Source organism: Acomys russatus, chromosome 14 (assembly GCF_903995435.1).
Source record: "Acomys russatus chromosome 14, mAcoRus1.1, whole genome shotgun sequence".
Taxonomy (NCBI): Eukaryota; Metazoa; Chordata; class Mammalia; order Rodentia; family Muridae; genus Acomys; species Acomys russatus.
In genome coordinates, this window is record NC_067150.1 from 33744207 (window position 1) to 33762873 (window position 18667).

Below are 18667 nucleotides of genomic sequence, written 5' to 3' on the forward strand. Positions count from 1 at the left end.
TAGATAGATGATAGATATGGATAGATGCATACATACATACATACACAGATAGATACATACGTACATGCATACATATATACATAGCTATTGATAGAGATATTGTTAGACATATAGACAGACAGATGGTTGATACATACATACACACACAGATAGATACATAGATAGATGGATGGATATGATAGATGAGAAATAGAAGATGAATAGATATATGATAAAGGACAGATGATAGATAGACAGACAGACAGACAGACAGACAGACAGACAGAAAGGCAATATAGAGTATAGGTATACATACAGATAAAGGGATAATATATGATAAGTCAATAAGTAATATATGATGAGTAAAGAAGAAAGAATGAATCTGTCAACAGCTCATCAACCTTGTTGGCATATAGGAAAAATAAAACAGAACAAAGCAAAAAGCAGCTTGACTCAATCTGGACCAGCTCCAAGTTACTCTGCCCTGGAGTGCTCTTTGTGGGGCTACCAAGGCATACCACCTGTGACTTCACAAAAGCCATCCCACACTGCACACGCCGACTTGGAAGGCTCTGCCCTGTGTCCAGTACACAAGGGGCACATGCATTACTTTCCGTATCTCTTCACTGTCAAACAGCTCATGCCATCCATTCCCTAATTACTCACTATTTTTTTCTGACATGACAACCTGAAGGATCAGAAGGTGCAAGTCAGTGCCACCCAGGAGGGCCCAGAGCCACAGAGATACTTACATCACTGCTCTTGGGCCTTGCCAACGCCAGGCTGTCTCTGGCTAATGCCACAATCACGTTGCTTTTCTCTCCAGCCCAGTGCACCACCATCTGATTGTGGGAGTCATTCAGACTGACCTGAAAGAGACCAAAAGGAAATCAAGACCCTTGGTGAGTGACAGCCTCACACACTCCAAATTGCGACTCCTGATCCTCCTCACTCACTCAGACCCTGAGGTATGAAGCATGGGGTCAGGGCAGCCCTTCTCACTGCTCTGCAAACTCTCCCCTTAGCACCTTCCCCAAGAAGAAACACAGGCCCCTGCAACAGTCAGTGACACTGTGGATGTAGCCAGACTACAGAAAATCTTCCTGGGATATCACTGCCCAAGCTTTCTTTCATCCTTGATGACATCAGTTCCCAGCTACTCTGACCTTTACCCTATATGTGTGATGTGCACTTGTAAAACTGTAAGCTGAACACTGAAACTTCCTGTTCATTAAAAAAAAAAAAAAACTTCACCATAGGTTGGGAATAGTGTGATGGAGGTGGGCTAGCCAACTGGGGATGGGCAATGGACGCAAAGAATAAATGGGTTTTACATTGTGTGTGTGTGTGTGTGTGTGTGTGTGATGCAGAGCACGTGTGGAAGTCAGGGAACAGGAAAACTTCCTGGAATCAGCCTCTCCCTTCACAGTGTAGGTTCCAGGAATTGAATTTTGGTTGTCTCTCTTGGCCGCAAGCAGTCTTACCCACTGAGCCCTCTCACCATCAGAAGGCATAATGAATGTTCTATAGCACAGTAGGATAATTACGATTGACAACAACAGTTCACTGAATTCGAAATGGAGATGCCAGAAGAGGGCACCAGTCCACATTATATAGATGGTTGTGAGCCACCATGTGGTTGCTGGGAATTGAACTCAGGACCTTTGGAAGAACAGCCAGTGCTGTTAACCTGTGAGCCATCTCTCCAGCCCAGGCCACAAGCTTTTTGAACTTCATTCTAAGCCAGTGTTTGGGGGAAGGGGACACCATTATTCAACTTTAGCTAAGGAGACAAAAGCAAAGCTTCCTTATGCAGCTCCTCTACCTTTTGTTGCTGCTGTTTGGTTGTTTGAGACAGGGTCTCATTAAGTAGCCTTAGTGACCACGATCCTCCTGCCTCAGCCTCAGTGCTGGGATAGGTAACAAGGTGTCGCCTAAACTTGACACTTTTTTTTTTTTTTTTTTTTGAGTGTCTCAACTAAGGAAATGTTTCTCAGATCTAAACAGAAGCAGCCTTTAGATTATTGCTAACAGAAGTTGCCAGACGTTCAATTTTGTAAACCAGCAAAATAAAAACAGAACAAATAAGCCAACCAGTGGCTGGGTAAGCCATTTCGATTTTGCCTGGTGAGGATATCGACAACCTACCCTGTCGCAGCTTGACCAGCTACTCTCTCAGTCTACTTCCTGGAGATGCCACAGACCCTTGCCCAGACTGAGAAAGCAAGGTGCATCCCTGAGACTGAGTTCCAAAAAGGATTTGAGAGATGACCGTTGGACCGCTGTACCCTGGACCACACACAGCCTGTTTTCATTCCCCATCCACAGGTGCCAACTCAGGATCCCAATGTCTCAGAAGCAGGCAGAGGAAGAGGATAGAAAGAGCCCGGGTTGCTGATGGCTAGGCCTGCCACTGATCAGGAATACTCACTTTGAACTGATCAGAACTCAGAGATATGTTGGCACTACTAAGCTTTCAGGGTTTCTTTGTTAAAATTGAGGAAGAACATAAACTCGGAGCAAAGAGCCATTCTTTGAGGTCACTTCTGCCTCATTGAAAACCAACTGTGTGGCTTTTCCCCTTTTCGCTATGCTGACTCTGGCCGAACCACTCCGAATGCATGCGTTCACCATACACTGGCAGACATCAGTTCCAAACTGACTTTTCAGCACACTTGGGAGCTATACAATGCTCAACCAACAAGCTCCAGGTGCATCACTGAGAAGCAGCACAAAGCCTCCCCAAACCCAGAGCTTGTCCCATGGCTCCTGCTGAGCAGTGTCTGAAATAAGCCTAGTTGGCCAGCCTCCTGAGTCATCTCAAACCCACAGGCTAGGAGGGCGATTTGCCTGGAGAGCTCATGCACGCATGACCTGCACCAGCACCAACTCTTAGACTAATGAAAAGTTCAAGTTGAGTGAGTCTACACTTCTCAGTGCAGATCTCTAGCAGGAAACCCTCCCCTCGCCACAGCTCCTCCTACTTCCGGTCCCTTCTTCCACCCTGACGCTCCCCACCTACTCCTTGGGGGTGCTCTCAGATGTCACAAGGGAGAAGAAAAACACCTGGGCCACAAACTTGGCAGCCAGCTCCACCGAGGAGCTAATCTGTAACAGCCCTGCTTTGGATTTTAAACACCTGCGTCTAATTTGATCCAAGAACCAAACGTTTAAAACCTATCTGGAGTGAGACCACGTCAAATAAAAGGACCCTTGATAATTTTTAGAAAACGATGTCAATCCAAAACTCCCCTTCTCGCTCCCAGTAGATCAGCCCAGGCAAGCACCAACAGAAATGTGCAAATCAAAAACTAGAAATTAATTATTTAACTCAAGAAGCAGTTAAGCGACTCCCCCCTCCGCCCCCCATGGCAGCTCAAACTGTCCTGTGCCCTTTGCTTCCCTTCTCTTCCCTTCCAACGTAGGCTTCCAGGAAGAAACTGGCAATACTGACGGATCAGAAGCCCACCAGCACCGACACCTCGGGTACTCTGGCTAAAACCCTGTCCCCTACAAAGCCATCTGCACCCTAGGAACCAGAAGGGAACAAACAGAGAACTGTGTGAACGGCACTGGGAAAAAGGGTTAGGAGCCTAGGAGAGTCACCTGAAGTTCACATGGGGTCTGAGATGAAAAGGCCCTCCCATATACAACCTGGCCACGCTCAAAGCCACGGGCAAAGCCCTCCCTCTGTCAGGTTAACAATCAGAGGACACTTTGAACAGGCGACAAAAGTGTTGCAGGATCAGAGTGCAGAAGAGCTCTGGCAACACTTGCTGAGGTCTTTGTCGAAACAGATCCGAAGGGATGAGGGATGAAACCGGCACAAAGAGAGGCATCAAAATATCCCAGGGTGTTCTTATAAAGAAAGCTTCTGCGGGGCAAGCTTGGGGGAACACCTTTCTTTCTTTCTTTTTTTCTTTTCTTTTCTTTTTCTTTTAAGCCTTTTCTATCTGATGTCTCCTTTATTCCTAAGAGCAGACTGGAAAAGGACAGCCCCAGCGGAGGGACGGCCAAAGCTCCCTGGCAAGCAATGGCTTGTCTAAGGGTCACCAGGCACTCACACACACAAACAGTTCCGCTCCTTGCCTTGGCAGGGACCTCAAGCATATCCAGTCATGAGAATAACTCCCTGGTGAGTCACCACTAACCTTCAAGGCAGCCAGGTGCCCATCCCCCCACCCCACCCCCAAAGCACAGGACCCAAATCAGCAGCAGGAATCAATGCACCACAAGGACAGACAAGGGAGCCAGGAGAGGGAGGTCAGCAAGCCATAAATTTTATTAAGGTTAAGATATATACAGTCTATTTTCCTCTTCTCTGTGGCCATACTACAGGGAAAGGTACAAAGCAATCCCCACAGGACTGGCTCGCCACCCTCCATGGACGGTGACCAAGAAGCCAACAGCCCCCAGGTCAGGCCCCAAGATCAAGAACCCGCAGATTTCAGTGACTGGATCCCCTTCGTGGTGGTGTGTGTCTAGTTTGTTTCTCTCCTCCAAAGCCAGCCCTCCCTATCAGCAGCCCTCTGTAGCAGCTGCAGATTGGTTCTACCAGCCTCTCCCACTGAGTTCCACACACTAATCTAAGGGACACTGGCCTGCCAGGGAGTGGGAGAAGGTAAGAGTGTGACTTTTCCCTGGAATACAACCTTGATGAGTAGTCAGTCATAACCACAACCCCGGGGTGTAAACAACCTTCCTTCTCTTCTTTTCTGGCTCACAGGGCATAGCTGGAGCCTGATAAATGAGACACAATTAATTGGGGCTGTAAAGGCAGCAGGGAGAGGCTGAGTGTCTCTGCTCAGAAGGGGGAGGGGGGCATGATTCCATGCCACAAGGATCTCTGAATCCAACTGCATCCTAGATGACAAACTAAATCCAGCAGGCCTGTCAGACCACTGCTAGGCTCATAGGCAAGGTGTGACAACAGAACCCAAAGAGGCCACCTGGCCCAGGATCAGTACCCCAGAATTTACCTGGTTGAAAAATAGAGACCCAGAAGTCCACTGCCAAAGTGAGAAGACCTGTCAGGTCCTGCCCCACAAACGCTTACTCAGAAGCTCGCAGAAGGAGAGCCATGAATGAGCATTTGAAAAACCCCTTCAAAGTCTACAGTTCATTTGGGAGATGATGAGCCTGGCTGATTCTCTTGCTTCCAGGTAGTGAGAGGCTGAGAAAACATTGTGTTAGTGGACTGAAGAGAAATCAGCACAGTCTTTGATGAGGAGACCGGGGAGAGAGCTGTCTTTTGGGATTTGCAGAGGTTGTTAATGAAGACTCTGTGTAATGCTAACCCATTGCTTCAATGCAGATAAGCATTAAAAGCAAAGTCCCAGACACACAAGGTCACACACTGCATGACTCAATTTATATGTAATATCCTGGGCAGGTAAATCCACAGGGACAGAAAGCAGATGGGGGCTGCCAGGAGGCTGAGGGAGAGGAGAGGAGTTTCTTTGAGACTAATGAGGATGTTACAGACCTGGACAGAGAGAGCGGCTACACAACACATGGATATACCAAATGCCACCGCATTTTCGATGGCTGTTATGTAAATTCCACCGGATTCTTAAAGCCTTTCTATGACCTACGTAGAACACTACACTTCTCAAGTGCAGATCCAAATACCTAGGAGCTCCTACTTGTAAGAAGTATTTACTTCCTTTCAGCTCACTGTGAGCCCTCATGCTACCAAAATATGCAGCTAGGATGAGTCATAAAGGAGGCAGGGACTGGGTCTCTGGCCAAAGCAATACTTCAAAGCACAGTGAGCAGCATCTGCAGAGTCACAGCCCCACATAAACCTAGCTGCCCCCAGCTGGAGGGACTCTAAGTCACAGGTGCCATGCAGGACTATTAGCTACTGCAAGCTCCTGGCAATGGTCACCACCCACACCTTGGCGTAGCTCAAAGTCTTTCCCAAGATCACCATCTCTCAGTGTTTGGGCATCTCTTGTTCCTCCAGCATACCCTAAGCATCCACAGAGGTACAACGATTTGCTTATTTTTATTGGGGCAGGGGGAAATCTGCTGCTGTCCATTCCTCAGGCTCTGAGTTGTTATAAATAGAAGGGAGGAAATAAATTGCTAGTCATACAAGGGGAGTGATGCACATCCCCATGAAGTGAGCACTGAGTTCTGCGAGATGCCAGACACCCTGTAGGCTCTTTAGTCATGTCTTACCTCTGAGAGCATAGCAAGGGCTTCTGGGAGAAATTAGGGTGGTGAGGAATTCCCAAGAAGGCCACCGAACTCTGTATGGCCTTTGATGTTTACCAAGGAAGATGGTGGCCCCTTCAAGGAATTGGGCCACACCCCTCTCCATACATTTTTTTCTGCCACTACCTCCTTCACACTAGCCAAACACAAAGCACAAGACACCCTGACACACTCAGCGTCGTACCATCATGCCTCTTACATGCTACCTTCTAGAACACACAACAAGGTGTTATGAACCAGGTAACCTGGTTTGGTTCTCTGCCTCACTGGCCTTGAAATGTTGTTGTTGGTGGTGGTGGTGGTGGTTTTAATTCAACAGTTGCATATAAAGCCAACACTGTTATCCTACAACAGTGAGGAAAGAGTCAGCAGTCAAAAGTTCCCCCAAAGTACCTGACACCAAGGGGTCCTGAGAAACCAAAGATGGACTGCCCATGTCTAACATCAAGGTTTTTTTTCCAACCAGGCAACCTAAATGTGAGATATGCAAATGGGCTCCCAGTGTCCCCTTTCCAGACCAAGTTTCCACTATATTTAGAAAGCTCATTACCCTCCCTGGACTCCCTACCTCAGGAGAACTGAAATCCAGTTTCTGAGTGCTCCCTGAAGATAATAGCCCTGTTCCATGGGTTCAGCATACTCACTTGACCTTGGAGTTGGCTCCCGGAACTCACTAGCCACTTAGCTGACAAAGCCATGCTAGCATCCCATTTTATAGATGAGGAAGGAAAAGAATGACCTTGAACTCAAAGCTGGCATTTCACGACCATCCTCCCTAGAGCTGTGAGCTTGCCACAGATAGATGGGACAGAGGGATCCATGGAGGGAGGGAGAGAAGAGGGAGGAAGGGAAGGATAGTTTTTCTTCCTACCAAACCAGGACAATAAGCACATTCTCACTGGCTTGCCCTACCAGTATTAGCCCTACCAGTCATTCACTGCCACACCCTCAGGGAAACATTGTCACCTGACTATGGCATATCTTGTTCCAGGAGGGCTCCATAGTAAAAGGAGCCTGGGGGCAGGGGGAATATATCCCTTCCTTTACTAGTGGGGAAGAAGAAGCTGAGAAGGAAGTGGAGGAGGAGAAGGGGAAGAGGAGGAGAAGGGGAAGAGGAAGAGGAGGGGAAGAGGAAGAGGAGGGGAAGAAGAGGAGGAGGGGAAGAGGAGGAGGAGGGGAAAAGGAGGAGGAAGAGGAGGAGGAGAAGAAATAATAATAATAATAATAATAATAATAATAATAATAATAATAATAATAATAATAATAATAATAATATCATCAAGGCCAGAGGAAGCTCAGAGAACATCAAACAACTGCTAACTGGAGAGGCTCTGCTGAGAGATTTACAGAGAACATTCTGTGCTGCCTTTAGACAAAACACAAAATCTTCAGCGCCAGGCATACAAACACAGTAAGCATCCCCAAAGCATACACCAGAAGCCGTGGTTCACCTGCCTTCTATGAGGATTTCCCTATAAAACCCAAAGCCATTCACTCACTCCTTTAGAGACAAGAGTCTAGCTGTGCAACCCAGGCTGCCCGGGGAACTTACCATGAAGTTCGGGCTGACCTTGAACTCTCAAACCTCCTGCTTCCACTTCCCCCAAAGGCACTTCTACTGCTCTCAGTGAGGTTCCAGACCACCCACTTTCCCCAGCTCTCCAGTTTGGCTCTGAAGCTTTGTTATAAATAGCTGCTTACTTTGTTCATTCAATAAATGTTTATTGAGCATTTACTGTAATCCAGATGCTACACTAGGTGTTCGGGAGGCACCAGACTTCTCCGTTTTGCCTCGCTTCTCTTAAATTAGTAGAGGAAAAAAAAAAAAAAAAAAAAGCACCAAGTAACAAATTTAATGAGTGCTTAAACTCCAATTGTCAAACACAGGCCCTGACTTCATGTGGAGAGGAGAGCAGCATTTCCTGGAGGAGCTAATAAAAACAAAGCGAGGGAGCGAGCAGTGAGGGATGGAAGGCTGGGTCAGGAGAGAGACACACAGAGCTAGGGAAGAAGAAGAAGTGGAAGAAGAAGAAGGAGAAGAAGAAGAAGAAAAAGAAGAAGGAGGAGGAGGAGGAGGAAGAGGAGGAGGAAGAGGAGGAGGAGGAGGAGGAGGAGCCCCAAAGGCTACCATATTTGAAAAAGTTAAAACAGCAGTGTGGCCAAGAGAGCCCAGGAGAGGTGGGATTATATGAGAACTATGGGTTTTAGGGGAAGGAAACTGAAGGATCTCACCAATGAAGGTAAGGATGAAAGAAAGATTATGAGAGAGGGAGGGAGGGAGGGAGGGAAGGAAGGAGGGATGGAAAGGGGGGAGGAAAAGGAAAGAGGAAGCAAGCTGTGGATCCCTACCCAAGAGGACCCCTTGGTACGAGAGACAGTGGTGTCATATACATTAGAAACAAGTCCGAGGCTCAGTCTGGGCTTTCGCCTCCACAATCCACTAGCTGTGTAACCTGGGGAAAGCCGGCTCTCTTTCCGAGCTACAGCATGTCCATCTGGGGATGGAGAGGAACAGTAACTGTTCAAAGTTCACAGGACTGTTGCAAGAAACCAACCAGAGATAAACCATGAACGTGTTTCATAAACCTCACCATGCATAGACATCATTTCTTTTCAGGTCCAAATGGCTTTCTGCCCAAATCAGCCACAACGGCCACATAGAAACTTACCATTGCCTGGAACAGAGAGCTAAGAGCAAGGCAAGCCATAGGGCCAATAGTAAGACACCACACACTTCACTGACTCTTGATCTAGTGGCTCGTGACCATTTTAGGAAGCCTCCCCCCTACTTTGACAGCAGAGCTCAGGAAGCTGGGGTAGCCCAAAGTCCATATCCCAAGATAACACCACTGAGGTGACACTACTCCCCAGAGGCACAGCAATTAACCCTGAGCCCTCATTGGCAGCTGCTTTTCCATACTGGAGGGGGGGAAAAAACCCACAAGCAAGATGACTAATCCAGAAGATGGCATCTCGGCCCCAAAAGCTAAGGAAGACCAACTGTTATCTTAGCAACAGGAGATGGCCTGGGCTCAGCCTGGTGACAGGGGCTGGCCAAACCTCTCTTCTGCTTGCCTGATTCTCTAACTCTGTTTCAACAGCCTGTTCACCTCTCCTCAACCGTGGCCCAGCCACACCTAGTGCTTCTCCTCCTGCTTGGTCTCCGTAGTAACCCTGTCATCTCCACCCCAGCACACCTCGCCAACTTCAGCAAATTCCATGCACAGTTAACTGCAAGATATATATTTTAGAAGGACTCAGCAAGAGGCTTCCCGGGAACTAAACATACGCAGATGAGGTAAATCTTAGGTATGGTGTCATGTTACTCAATTAATTGGACACAGATTTCAAATACTCAAATTCCTTCAAGCAGCCTCAGCCTCCAGATAGCTCACCCAGCTTCACTCCATCCCCACCACCTAGAATCAAGGTTCCTTTCTTCTGAGATCCTTGGACCTGGCCCCTGCAGGTCAGCTTTGACCTTCCCAGGAGGCAGGAGTGCCCAAGCTGGAGCTGCCACGAACAGCTCACTTAACAGACAAACAAGCTTCTATGGGGTCCAGGCCCAACCAGCATCCAGGGTGACAGACTCTGAGCCAAGTTCTTTCCCAAGTGGTTCCTGGGGCATGTGTGTGTGTGTGTGTGTGTGTGTGTGTGTGTGTGTGTGTGTGTGTACACCAGGACACTATCCCTCCTCTTACAAAGGATGGTGAAAGATGAAGTACTCTTAGTGTCCTATAACCCTCATTGGCATTTACCTACATAAAAATTATTCCAGTGGCCTTCCCCAGGCCTCTCTTTAGTCAGCAGTTTGAGAAAAAAGCTCTCCACACCACAGGTAGGTCTTCTTTCAAAATAAATAAAGCCCTAGCAGGTATCTTTGGGTGTTTTGTTTTGTTATGGGTTTTTTTTTTTTTTCTTTTCAAGGGAGGGGTACCACAGTACATTGGTCTCTACATGGCACAAAATGCATTTGATATCCTACATCTTTTTATTGCCCTTGTCTGCCACTCAGATTTGGGATATAATCACATCAGCCTGCCTTTCTGAGAATTCGTAGCTGCATTTTTAATCTAATTCAGGGGCCTGGAGATAAATCATCCTGAAGGGTCCTGATTTTCCAAGCCAAGAGCCTGCAGCAGCAGCAGCAGCAGCAGCAGCAATAACAACAACAACAGCAATGGCACACTAAGTTAAAGGGCCGGAGAGGAAGTAGGAGGGATGCAGTGATGAAGACCACACGCCTCCATCGTTTGTCTTTGTGCCAGCTTGAAGGGTCAAAGGAATGAAAGACAGGCCCAGATCCAGTGAGGGAAGTCAATAAGAGTATAGGAAGCAGAGGACAGGGGTGAAGAGGTGGCCTCACTGTTAAGGCACTGTTCATAACTCACTGCTACAGAGAACCGACCGGATCTGCACACCTCGGCTCAGCCGGAGTAGCCCAGGGCTGTTTGCACGAGCACAGCACAAGAGAAGGTGCACAGGTCTGATGAGTCTGTCGAAAGGGTCAGCCTTCCAACAGCCTGACGGAAGGAGGCAACCATGCAGAGGCAAACCCCCAAAATGAATACAGTGTCCACCTGTCCTCCCCAGGGGCCCCTGCAGCCCTCCCTAGCCACTGCAACTTGGCAGCCAGCAGCCTCCAAGACTTAGGGTTTGCTCAAAGCCCTCAATTCTTGTTTTTGTTTCCCTGTTTATGATAAGTCTCTCTCTTGGGTGCCTCCAGCTCAGATGGATGCCTCAGTCTCTCCTTCTACTCAAACAGAGGTGTGCTAGCAGGCGGGACAGCAACAGCCAGGGCCCATGTGTGGCTATTAAGCTTTATGTTCGTTAAAACCATGTGAAGAAGGATTTCAGGTCTTCAGTCACCAGGGATGGGGCTTGGAGTCACCACTATGCTTAGCAATTGCTCAAGGGCTGAGGGTATAGCTCACAGAGAAGCATGTGTTGAGCATGTGCAAGGCACTGGGTTCAAGCCTCAGAACCATCCCCATACACACACACACACACACACACACACACACACACACACACACACACACACACACACAAATTACCCAGTGGATACCTGAACTTTGTAATTACTCTTAATTCACAATTATAGCTATGACTGTTATTGAGCTCCACTCTCATGAAGCCTGCTCTCCAGCGTCTCAAGGTAACATAGGATACACCCCTCACCTTGACCCTGACCAGCAGCCCACTCTGCTTTCCCTGCTTTTTGGCATCATCAGCTGCTTTGGTTCTAAAAGGCCACCCAGGCCACTTCTTCGAAGGCCTAAGGTTGGCAAGTCGATAAACCAATAAATTAGGTCGAAATTAACTGTGACTCATTTTAAACTGAGGGAAATTGATTTTTGCATGTACGTGGCTGGACTGAATATGCCATCTGCCAGCAGATCCTGGCCTACCTGGAGAATGCACAGGAAGGCCGTGTTCTCATTAACAAAGAAAACAATGGAACCCCAGACAATTTCCAGAGAAATACCAATCCCCAAATGTTCAAACCAAGAGAAAGTGAACTCTCCTTTCCGTCACATTAATTTAAACCTGAAAACATGAAGGAAGGGTTCATGTAACACTCCAGATTTAATATAGTTCTGTGTAGTCAACCATCAATTATCCATAATTGTCAAATATTCTAAACTCCACACTGGCTTTCCCTGAATACATCTGCAAGACCATCTCCCCTATCAGCAACTCAGTGAATGCAAACTCATTTAATATTCACCTGAGCAAAATTTAATTAAGAAGGTAAACTGATGCTTTAAAAGAGAGGCTAAATAAATATATACAAAAGATAATAAATTAGTTTGGATATTTCATGCTTTTCAGAAATACTAGACTGCCCCTGAAGGTGTCTACAACGGCCTGGGCAGGACAAGCTTGACCTCTGGTTGCCCTGGGATTAAAACAATGATGCCACAAAGGTGCCAGCAATCTCTAAAGAAGAGACTCCAGGTGAGAATGCAATGGTCCCACAGCATCTGCTGTTGGCCTTGAGCTATGCAATGCTGCTAGGATCTGCCTCATGGATCCAGGTCTCAAAGCAATTTATTAAGCTCATCACTAACTTCATCCTACAGAAAATGATGGAAAGATTGTCAAAAGGAACACAAGGCTAAGATCTGTAATGTGGTCCCTATATTCTTATGCCCTCACAAAGTGGGGTTCCACTTCTTCAGGGGCAGCTGATCCTCTGCAAGCTCTGAGGGGGCTGTGCTGTACTGTCCCCCTTGGCCCAGCGGAGGAAGGCGGGAAAGAGCACCATTCCATCTGGCCTAGAAAAGGAGTAATCATCTATTTTGTATGTGACACTTCAGGGGACATCCTGACTGTCCACGGTCACCACCCCCAAAAATATATTTAGAGTTTAAATTAATCTCATTTTCCCATTAAATTAACCTCATTAATGTCATTATTCACGACACCGAGGGCTACGAGTAACAAAAGACTGCTGACAACTTGATTTCGTATGCACTCATGTTGTATAGACTTGGACTACTTCTGTAAGGAAACAATAACAGAAACCTGGCGACAATAGTTGCCAACTGAGGAGGGCCTCCTGAATCACGAGAACTCGAAAGGATTCACCTGTTACCACACATTCCTTCATATGAACGGCTCTGTTAGCACTGGTGACTTCCTGAAGGCTAAGGAAACACAGTATGAGAGTTTTCGCCCCATCACTTCACTTCTCAGTGTCTCTTTTTTCCATCCCTTCTACCTCAAAGCCTCTACTGTTCCAGGCTACCAATGAACCAAACAGTGCCAGACACCGCCCAGAACTCAATAGAAGGGACCCAGGCACAACCACAGGAGGTGTCCCCCCCCAAGGTCACATCCCTCAGCAACCCAAAACGCCAGCCAGGTCTTTACCTACGCAGAACTCGGCTTGGAACAGGCAACATGCTGCCTTCTCGTCTTCATCTGGAAGCACGCAGGTCAAACATCCTAACAGGCCAATTCTTTCCCAAGTAAGCATATCGTGTAAGAATCAACACCAGAGCGACGGAGAGCCAAATAGTCTTCTCTCCCCAAAGGAGGCCTTTTGTCCAAGGCCCTTATGCTGTAACGGACACTTTGTTTTTAGTCTCAAATCAGGACACTGTATCCTCTCTGTCCTCTAAAATGCAGGAATTATGAACAGAGAGCTTGTTGCAAGCAAAATAAACCTGTAAATCGTGTCCGGCTTTGTGCGTCACTCCAAAGGATCCCCTCCCTGCTCCCCCCCCCCACCAAATAAAAATTCCATTAGCAAAAACTAATATGAAAATCCTAAAAGGGAGGATGCTATAAAAAATAGAATCATAGGTCTTTATTTGAATTAACTCCCAGGTAGCACAGGGCTACCCTCCCGAGGGCCTACCCCATTGGCTTCAGCACCATGGAGTGAGCCAAAGCATTTTGTCAGTGTGTGGGCTCCGCATGGTCCTGCTAATAAATAACTGTATATATACTTTCTACGCCTCTTCCTCCAGGTACAAAACTGGTCCACAGATAGTTATCAAGGGTCCCCCATACAGTGAGACCCAGAGAAGGACCAAATCCTGGCCCTGAAGGAGCACACAGGGAGACAAGGCATTAATTATAACCCAGGACAGTGAGGGATGAATGCAGGCTTAAGAGTGTTCTCACAGGGTCGGGAACAGAAGGGTCCTGGAGTACTGAAGACCAGAACAAGGGTTCTTTAAGCAAAGAGAAGAGTTGAGGAAAACCTTTGGGTAACAGGGCAAAGCAAGAGTGATGGCAAAGAGCAGACAAGAAGTGAGTGTGGCAGGAACTAGGGGCTAAGCTGGGCTTGGCAACACACTCCTACTGTAATGCCAGCATTCTGGAGGCAGAGGCCTCAGGATCACCAGTTAGAGGCCAGCTTGAGCTTCATGGTAAATCTCAAGCCAGCTTGGGCTAAATGGCCAGACTCTGTTTAAAAAAACAAAACAAAACAATTTTTACTATATATGTTAATTAAATATATTTGTATATATTTTAAAATCATATATATGTATATATTAAAAACTATGGCTTCCTCCTTCTTGGTGGTGGTGGTTGTCGTTGTTGTTGTTGTTTTTGAGATAGAGTTTCTCTATGTAGCCTTGCCTGTCCTGGACTCACTTTGTAGACCAGGCTGGCCTTGAACTCACAGAGATCCGCCTGCCTCTGTCTCCCAGAGTGCTGGGATTACAGGTGTGCACCACCATGCGCAGCTGTCTTCCCCCTTTAATTTGACCTGTTTAAGACTAGGCTTTGCTTGTAAAATTTGAACTTGTGTAGAAAAGCCCTAATATCCATCCAGTCTGTTGGTCTCCATTCTTACAAATATGTTTCTGGGTGATCATGTTAGACTCAGTCTCCTCATATTAGAGAACCTTCCTAAAAAGAAAATCCTAAGAAGGAATATGGTCAAAATAATAAAATCTTCACTCCAAAAGTTAGGAAGGTAAAAGAAGAGATGCCCCAATGTGACATGCCAACACAGGCTCTTTTCTCAGCCAAATTTTCCCTGGGAAACCATCCTTCTCTCCATCCTGAAGCTCGGGGCCTTCTCATCTCCTCCCTGGATTCTGCTTCCAGCCCTGACAAGCGTTCCCTGGACCTCCTTACCTTCACCAAGGCCCAAGGACAAGAAGCTGCAGAGGACCTAATTCTCCCTGCCCCCAACTATCACTCCATGTCCAAAGCCTCACACAGCCAGGGGAGCATGCCGCTTTACGTTCAGGGCTGGTTGAGGGGGCACAGGTGTACTGATCCCCACCTGTTCATTGACAATGATCTCTCAAGCCTCTTTTTTGAGAAACACACTCCCTTCGGACAACTGCTCAGTCTAATTGTTTGAGTTTAAAAATCAAAGGGAACTTATATAACTTAGCGCATGGCAAGAGTTAAAATGAGCATATAGTTAATAACACAGTTGCATCCGGATGCATTGCGGGGGGAGCATTATTCATATCTGGGTCTGACTCAGGAAAAACAGAGGCACATAGCCACCTTCGCTACAAAGGTGATTCCAAATAGACGTGGGTTCCTCCAGAGACCCAGAGAAGAGGCTCAGGCCACTGAACCATTGCTTACTGTGCTAGCAGTCTAAAGGGTCTGCACCACCCCAGAATTTGTGGTAGAAATCTCATACCTCGAAGTTCTTCCTTATATCTGACTCCACTCCTCCTCAACAACTAAGGTTAATGCTGTTTTTTCATTAACCTGGGGAGACTGGGAACAAGGGCATAGGAAGGCAGCCTCAGTGAGGGATCCTCACTGCTCTGTGGGAATTCCTCCTTCCCAGAGTTCAACTGCTGGCTGGCTCTGCATCCTTCAGTGGAACCAGTCTGCCTGGCCTAGAGACATGAAAGCAAAGGGAGGGTTTTGGAGTCGCTCCCAACAAGAACAGAGTTCATCACTAGCTTGCTCCAAATCCCTGGGAGATTTTCACACACCAAACCCAAAGAAGGCGGAAGGAAACGGCACCTGCCTGAATGTTGCAAAGACTGAAACATGCCTCTTTCAACCAAAATTAGTCTGCAGGGGACCTGAGCTCCCAGAGGGACTGTCCCCTCACTCCTCCCTACCCCAACAAAGCAGAGCTAGGCAGGCTGGGGAGACCCAAACCCATCACTTCCTAGCTGGCATGCCTGCTAAGAACAATTTTGCCAACTTCCAGGGTACAAAAAAGGAAGTTTCAGATGGGGATTAAGAGGGGGAAGAAGGACCTGGGCCCCAAGAGGAACAGGGGAGGTGGGCTTCAGTAGTGTGAGCCCTGTGCGTGCACGCACACTCGCGCACACGCACATGCCCCAAGCAGTTACAGGTCATCTGGTATACATTCCTACCCTGAGCTCTCCTACCCACACACCACCACCCCTCTACCTTCATAGCCAACAGATTATTTTATTTTGGAACAAGGGTGTTAAGGAAGCCCTGAATGGAGACAAGGTGACTCCCTGGCACCCAAAGGTCAGTAAGACCATGTAGGGGAAAACGGAAGCACTCGCAGCCCTTCCATGTGTGACCTTGGGCTAGTCATAGCACCTCTCACAGCTTGGATCTCTTCCCTCCCAGCCCCCTACCAAACATGACACTATAGGGTGGCATGTTTTATGAGATGCTTTCTGGCTGCAGGAGTTGATCATTAAACTCTCTGCATGGCCTGAAGGAAGACTTTGCTATAGCCAAAACCAGCGAGGAAAGGCAGAATCCAGGCGCATCATGTAATTTGTCTTTCAGAAAGAAACGAGCACTCTGGGAAGCGGTTGTGTTTCTCACCTCCACTGGGCCCACCTTTTCTCTCCCACCGACTTTCTAGTTTTGCTGACGTCAATCTTAAACCAAAGGACCGGGAGTTTCTGAGGAGACCATTACACTGGCAAAATTAATTCTGCCAATGCCTATACTAAGTGACAAACTTGGCTTGCATCCCTCACAGTCAGTGGGGCCATGAGTAAAATGTGTATTACTTATAACCCAACAAACCCATTGCCTGGATAGAAATAAATCCTTTAACGAATAATAAGCCCACCAAATTTCTTGCAGTCCTCTCAAATCCTGGAGTGTCATAAGAGATAGTTTCTATCTAAAATAAAGCCATTACCTTGAAGGTGTGGGAAGGAAAGGGGTTCGGGTGGTACTCCATACCCCTACGAAAATAATAATCCAACCTTACACACATTCATGCACAAACTCACACGCACACATCTAATAGCTACACAAGGGACAATCGTGGATCTTTGAGAGTTGCCCACCTTTACTGGGGTTCATGAGGGTAACCGTGGAAAGCCCTCTCTGCAATTCTGTTTAAGTGCTTTACAACTGCAGGGTTCTCACCCGTGCTGCCATAGGATGCGAGGGGGGAGCGGGATGAATAGGAAAATGCCCGTTTTTATCCAAATGTAAATATGATGCCGTACCCCTGCCAGAAACTACACTAGTCTGCATACAGGCTGAGGAAGACAAGCGCTGCACCCTTCGACTTACCTAGAATACATTTGCTAAAATCGACAGGAAGAAGGAAAAGATCTATGCAATCCTAGTGCTGACGGCCGTACTCGTGTGATGTAAGAGGGAGAAGAGAAGAAAAAGAAAAAGAGAGGAAACAAACATGCCAGCCGGGAAGTCCCCAAGCGGTGCCTGCACCTGGGAAGCGACTGCAAAGGATGGGTGCGGGGGTGAGGAGGTGCTGGGAGAGAAAGGGGCTGAAAGGAGGCGGTTTGCAGAAGTGCTCACCTGTCCATACACCTGGATAGGCTGGGGCTGCAGAGCAGCGCTCCGCCGCGTCCTGAGTAGCTTCCTGACCGCCGGGCTCGCCCCCCGGGCATCCCCGTGCGCCCCCAGGCTCAGGTCGTGCGGGTCGCCTTGCACCACGAAGAAGCCCTGGTCCTGGGGTAAGAGTGCGAAGCTACCGTGCAATCTCTGATTCCAGCCCCCGCCGAGAGCCCCGGGGGGCAGCAGCGCGACCAAGGCGAATAGGAAAGGGAGTCGCGACTCCCTCCTGCTGCTCCGTGTCGCCATGTTCGGGCTAACGCTCCCGCAGGTGGCGCCGCCGCCAGGAGAGAATGTGCAGCGCGCGCCGGCACAGCGCGGGGCCAGGGCCGGGGCCGCGCGCGCCGCTCCCGGGGTTCCAAGCCGCCCGGGCCGTTCTGCTGCGCCCGCCACTGCTGCCACGGCCGCAGCAGCCACCAGGTCCCGCTTGCTCGGCGCCGTGCCGTCACGTGTGCGCTCGCAGCGCGTCCCCTTCGCGCACTTTCTCCGCTCGCCGCGACTGCAGCCCCGCCCCCTGGGATGGGGAAGTCAAGGCAAGGAGCTCCCGCCTGCGGGCACCGTGGTCCCCCGCGCGGACACCTCGCCCTCCCTGCCGCAGTGAAGAGTTGCGTGGGCGCCGTGCTCGGTTTCCCCTTGGTGAGTTAGCTACTCTGCAGGTTCCTGGGAGTACCCTGGTCGCAAAAACCGCCGCCAATCTCCGCCCCCTGTGCAGCCACTCGACCACCTTCCTGGGCCTTGGCCTCATGCCCACTTCCAGTGAAGGGCTGCAAACCACAGAATTAGCCGCGAGCACACCACCGACAAAAGTTGAGATGAACCTGCGGGTTTGTGAAACTTACATGGTTTCAACTACGGCACAGAAATGTATTTGAAGTGGCCACAGCTCAAACTACCCTTGATGAAGCTAAACTGCCCTGTGGGTCCAGCAGAGCACAGTAAAACCTAGGCTACGCTTCCCCCACCTGGACTATTCCGCGCCTAGGCAACATGGCCCTCCACACATGGATACCAAGGCATGACTTGTCACTCAAGTTCCTTCCAGTTAGCTTAATCTAGTGCCTTCCTCCAACCAACACCGCCATTGCAACCCGCCAGAACCTGTGGTGCTATGAAGTGGGGTTGTCCCCTTGTCTGAAGTGTATTGTCATTTGTGCTGGTGCAAAGAGGTGGGTGCAATATGAATCCACTGAGAGGGACTCCTGCCTTTCTCAGC

At 48.4% G+C, this 18667-nt stretch overlaps 1 protein-coding gene across 1 annotated transcript in view; it reads right to left on the minus strand.

Annotated features, from left to right (window-relative positions):
• Sorl1 (sortilin related receptor 1) overlaps window positions 1–17787 on the minus strand; it is a 162733-nt gene extending 144946 nt beyond the window's left edge. The window contains exons 1-2 of the mRNA XM_051156240.1: window positions 17419–17787; window positions 732–848 (exon numbers count right to left, since the gene is read on the minus strand). Coding sequence (XP_051012197.1) covers window positions 732–848; window positions 17419–17703 — 402 coding nt within the window. The 5' untranslated portion in view covers window positions 17704–17787. The remainder of the gene's footprint in view (window positions 1–731; window positions 849–17418) is intronic.
• Window positions 17788–18667: the final 880 nt, after the last annotated feature.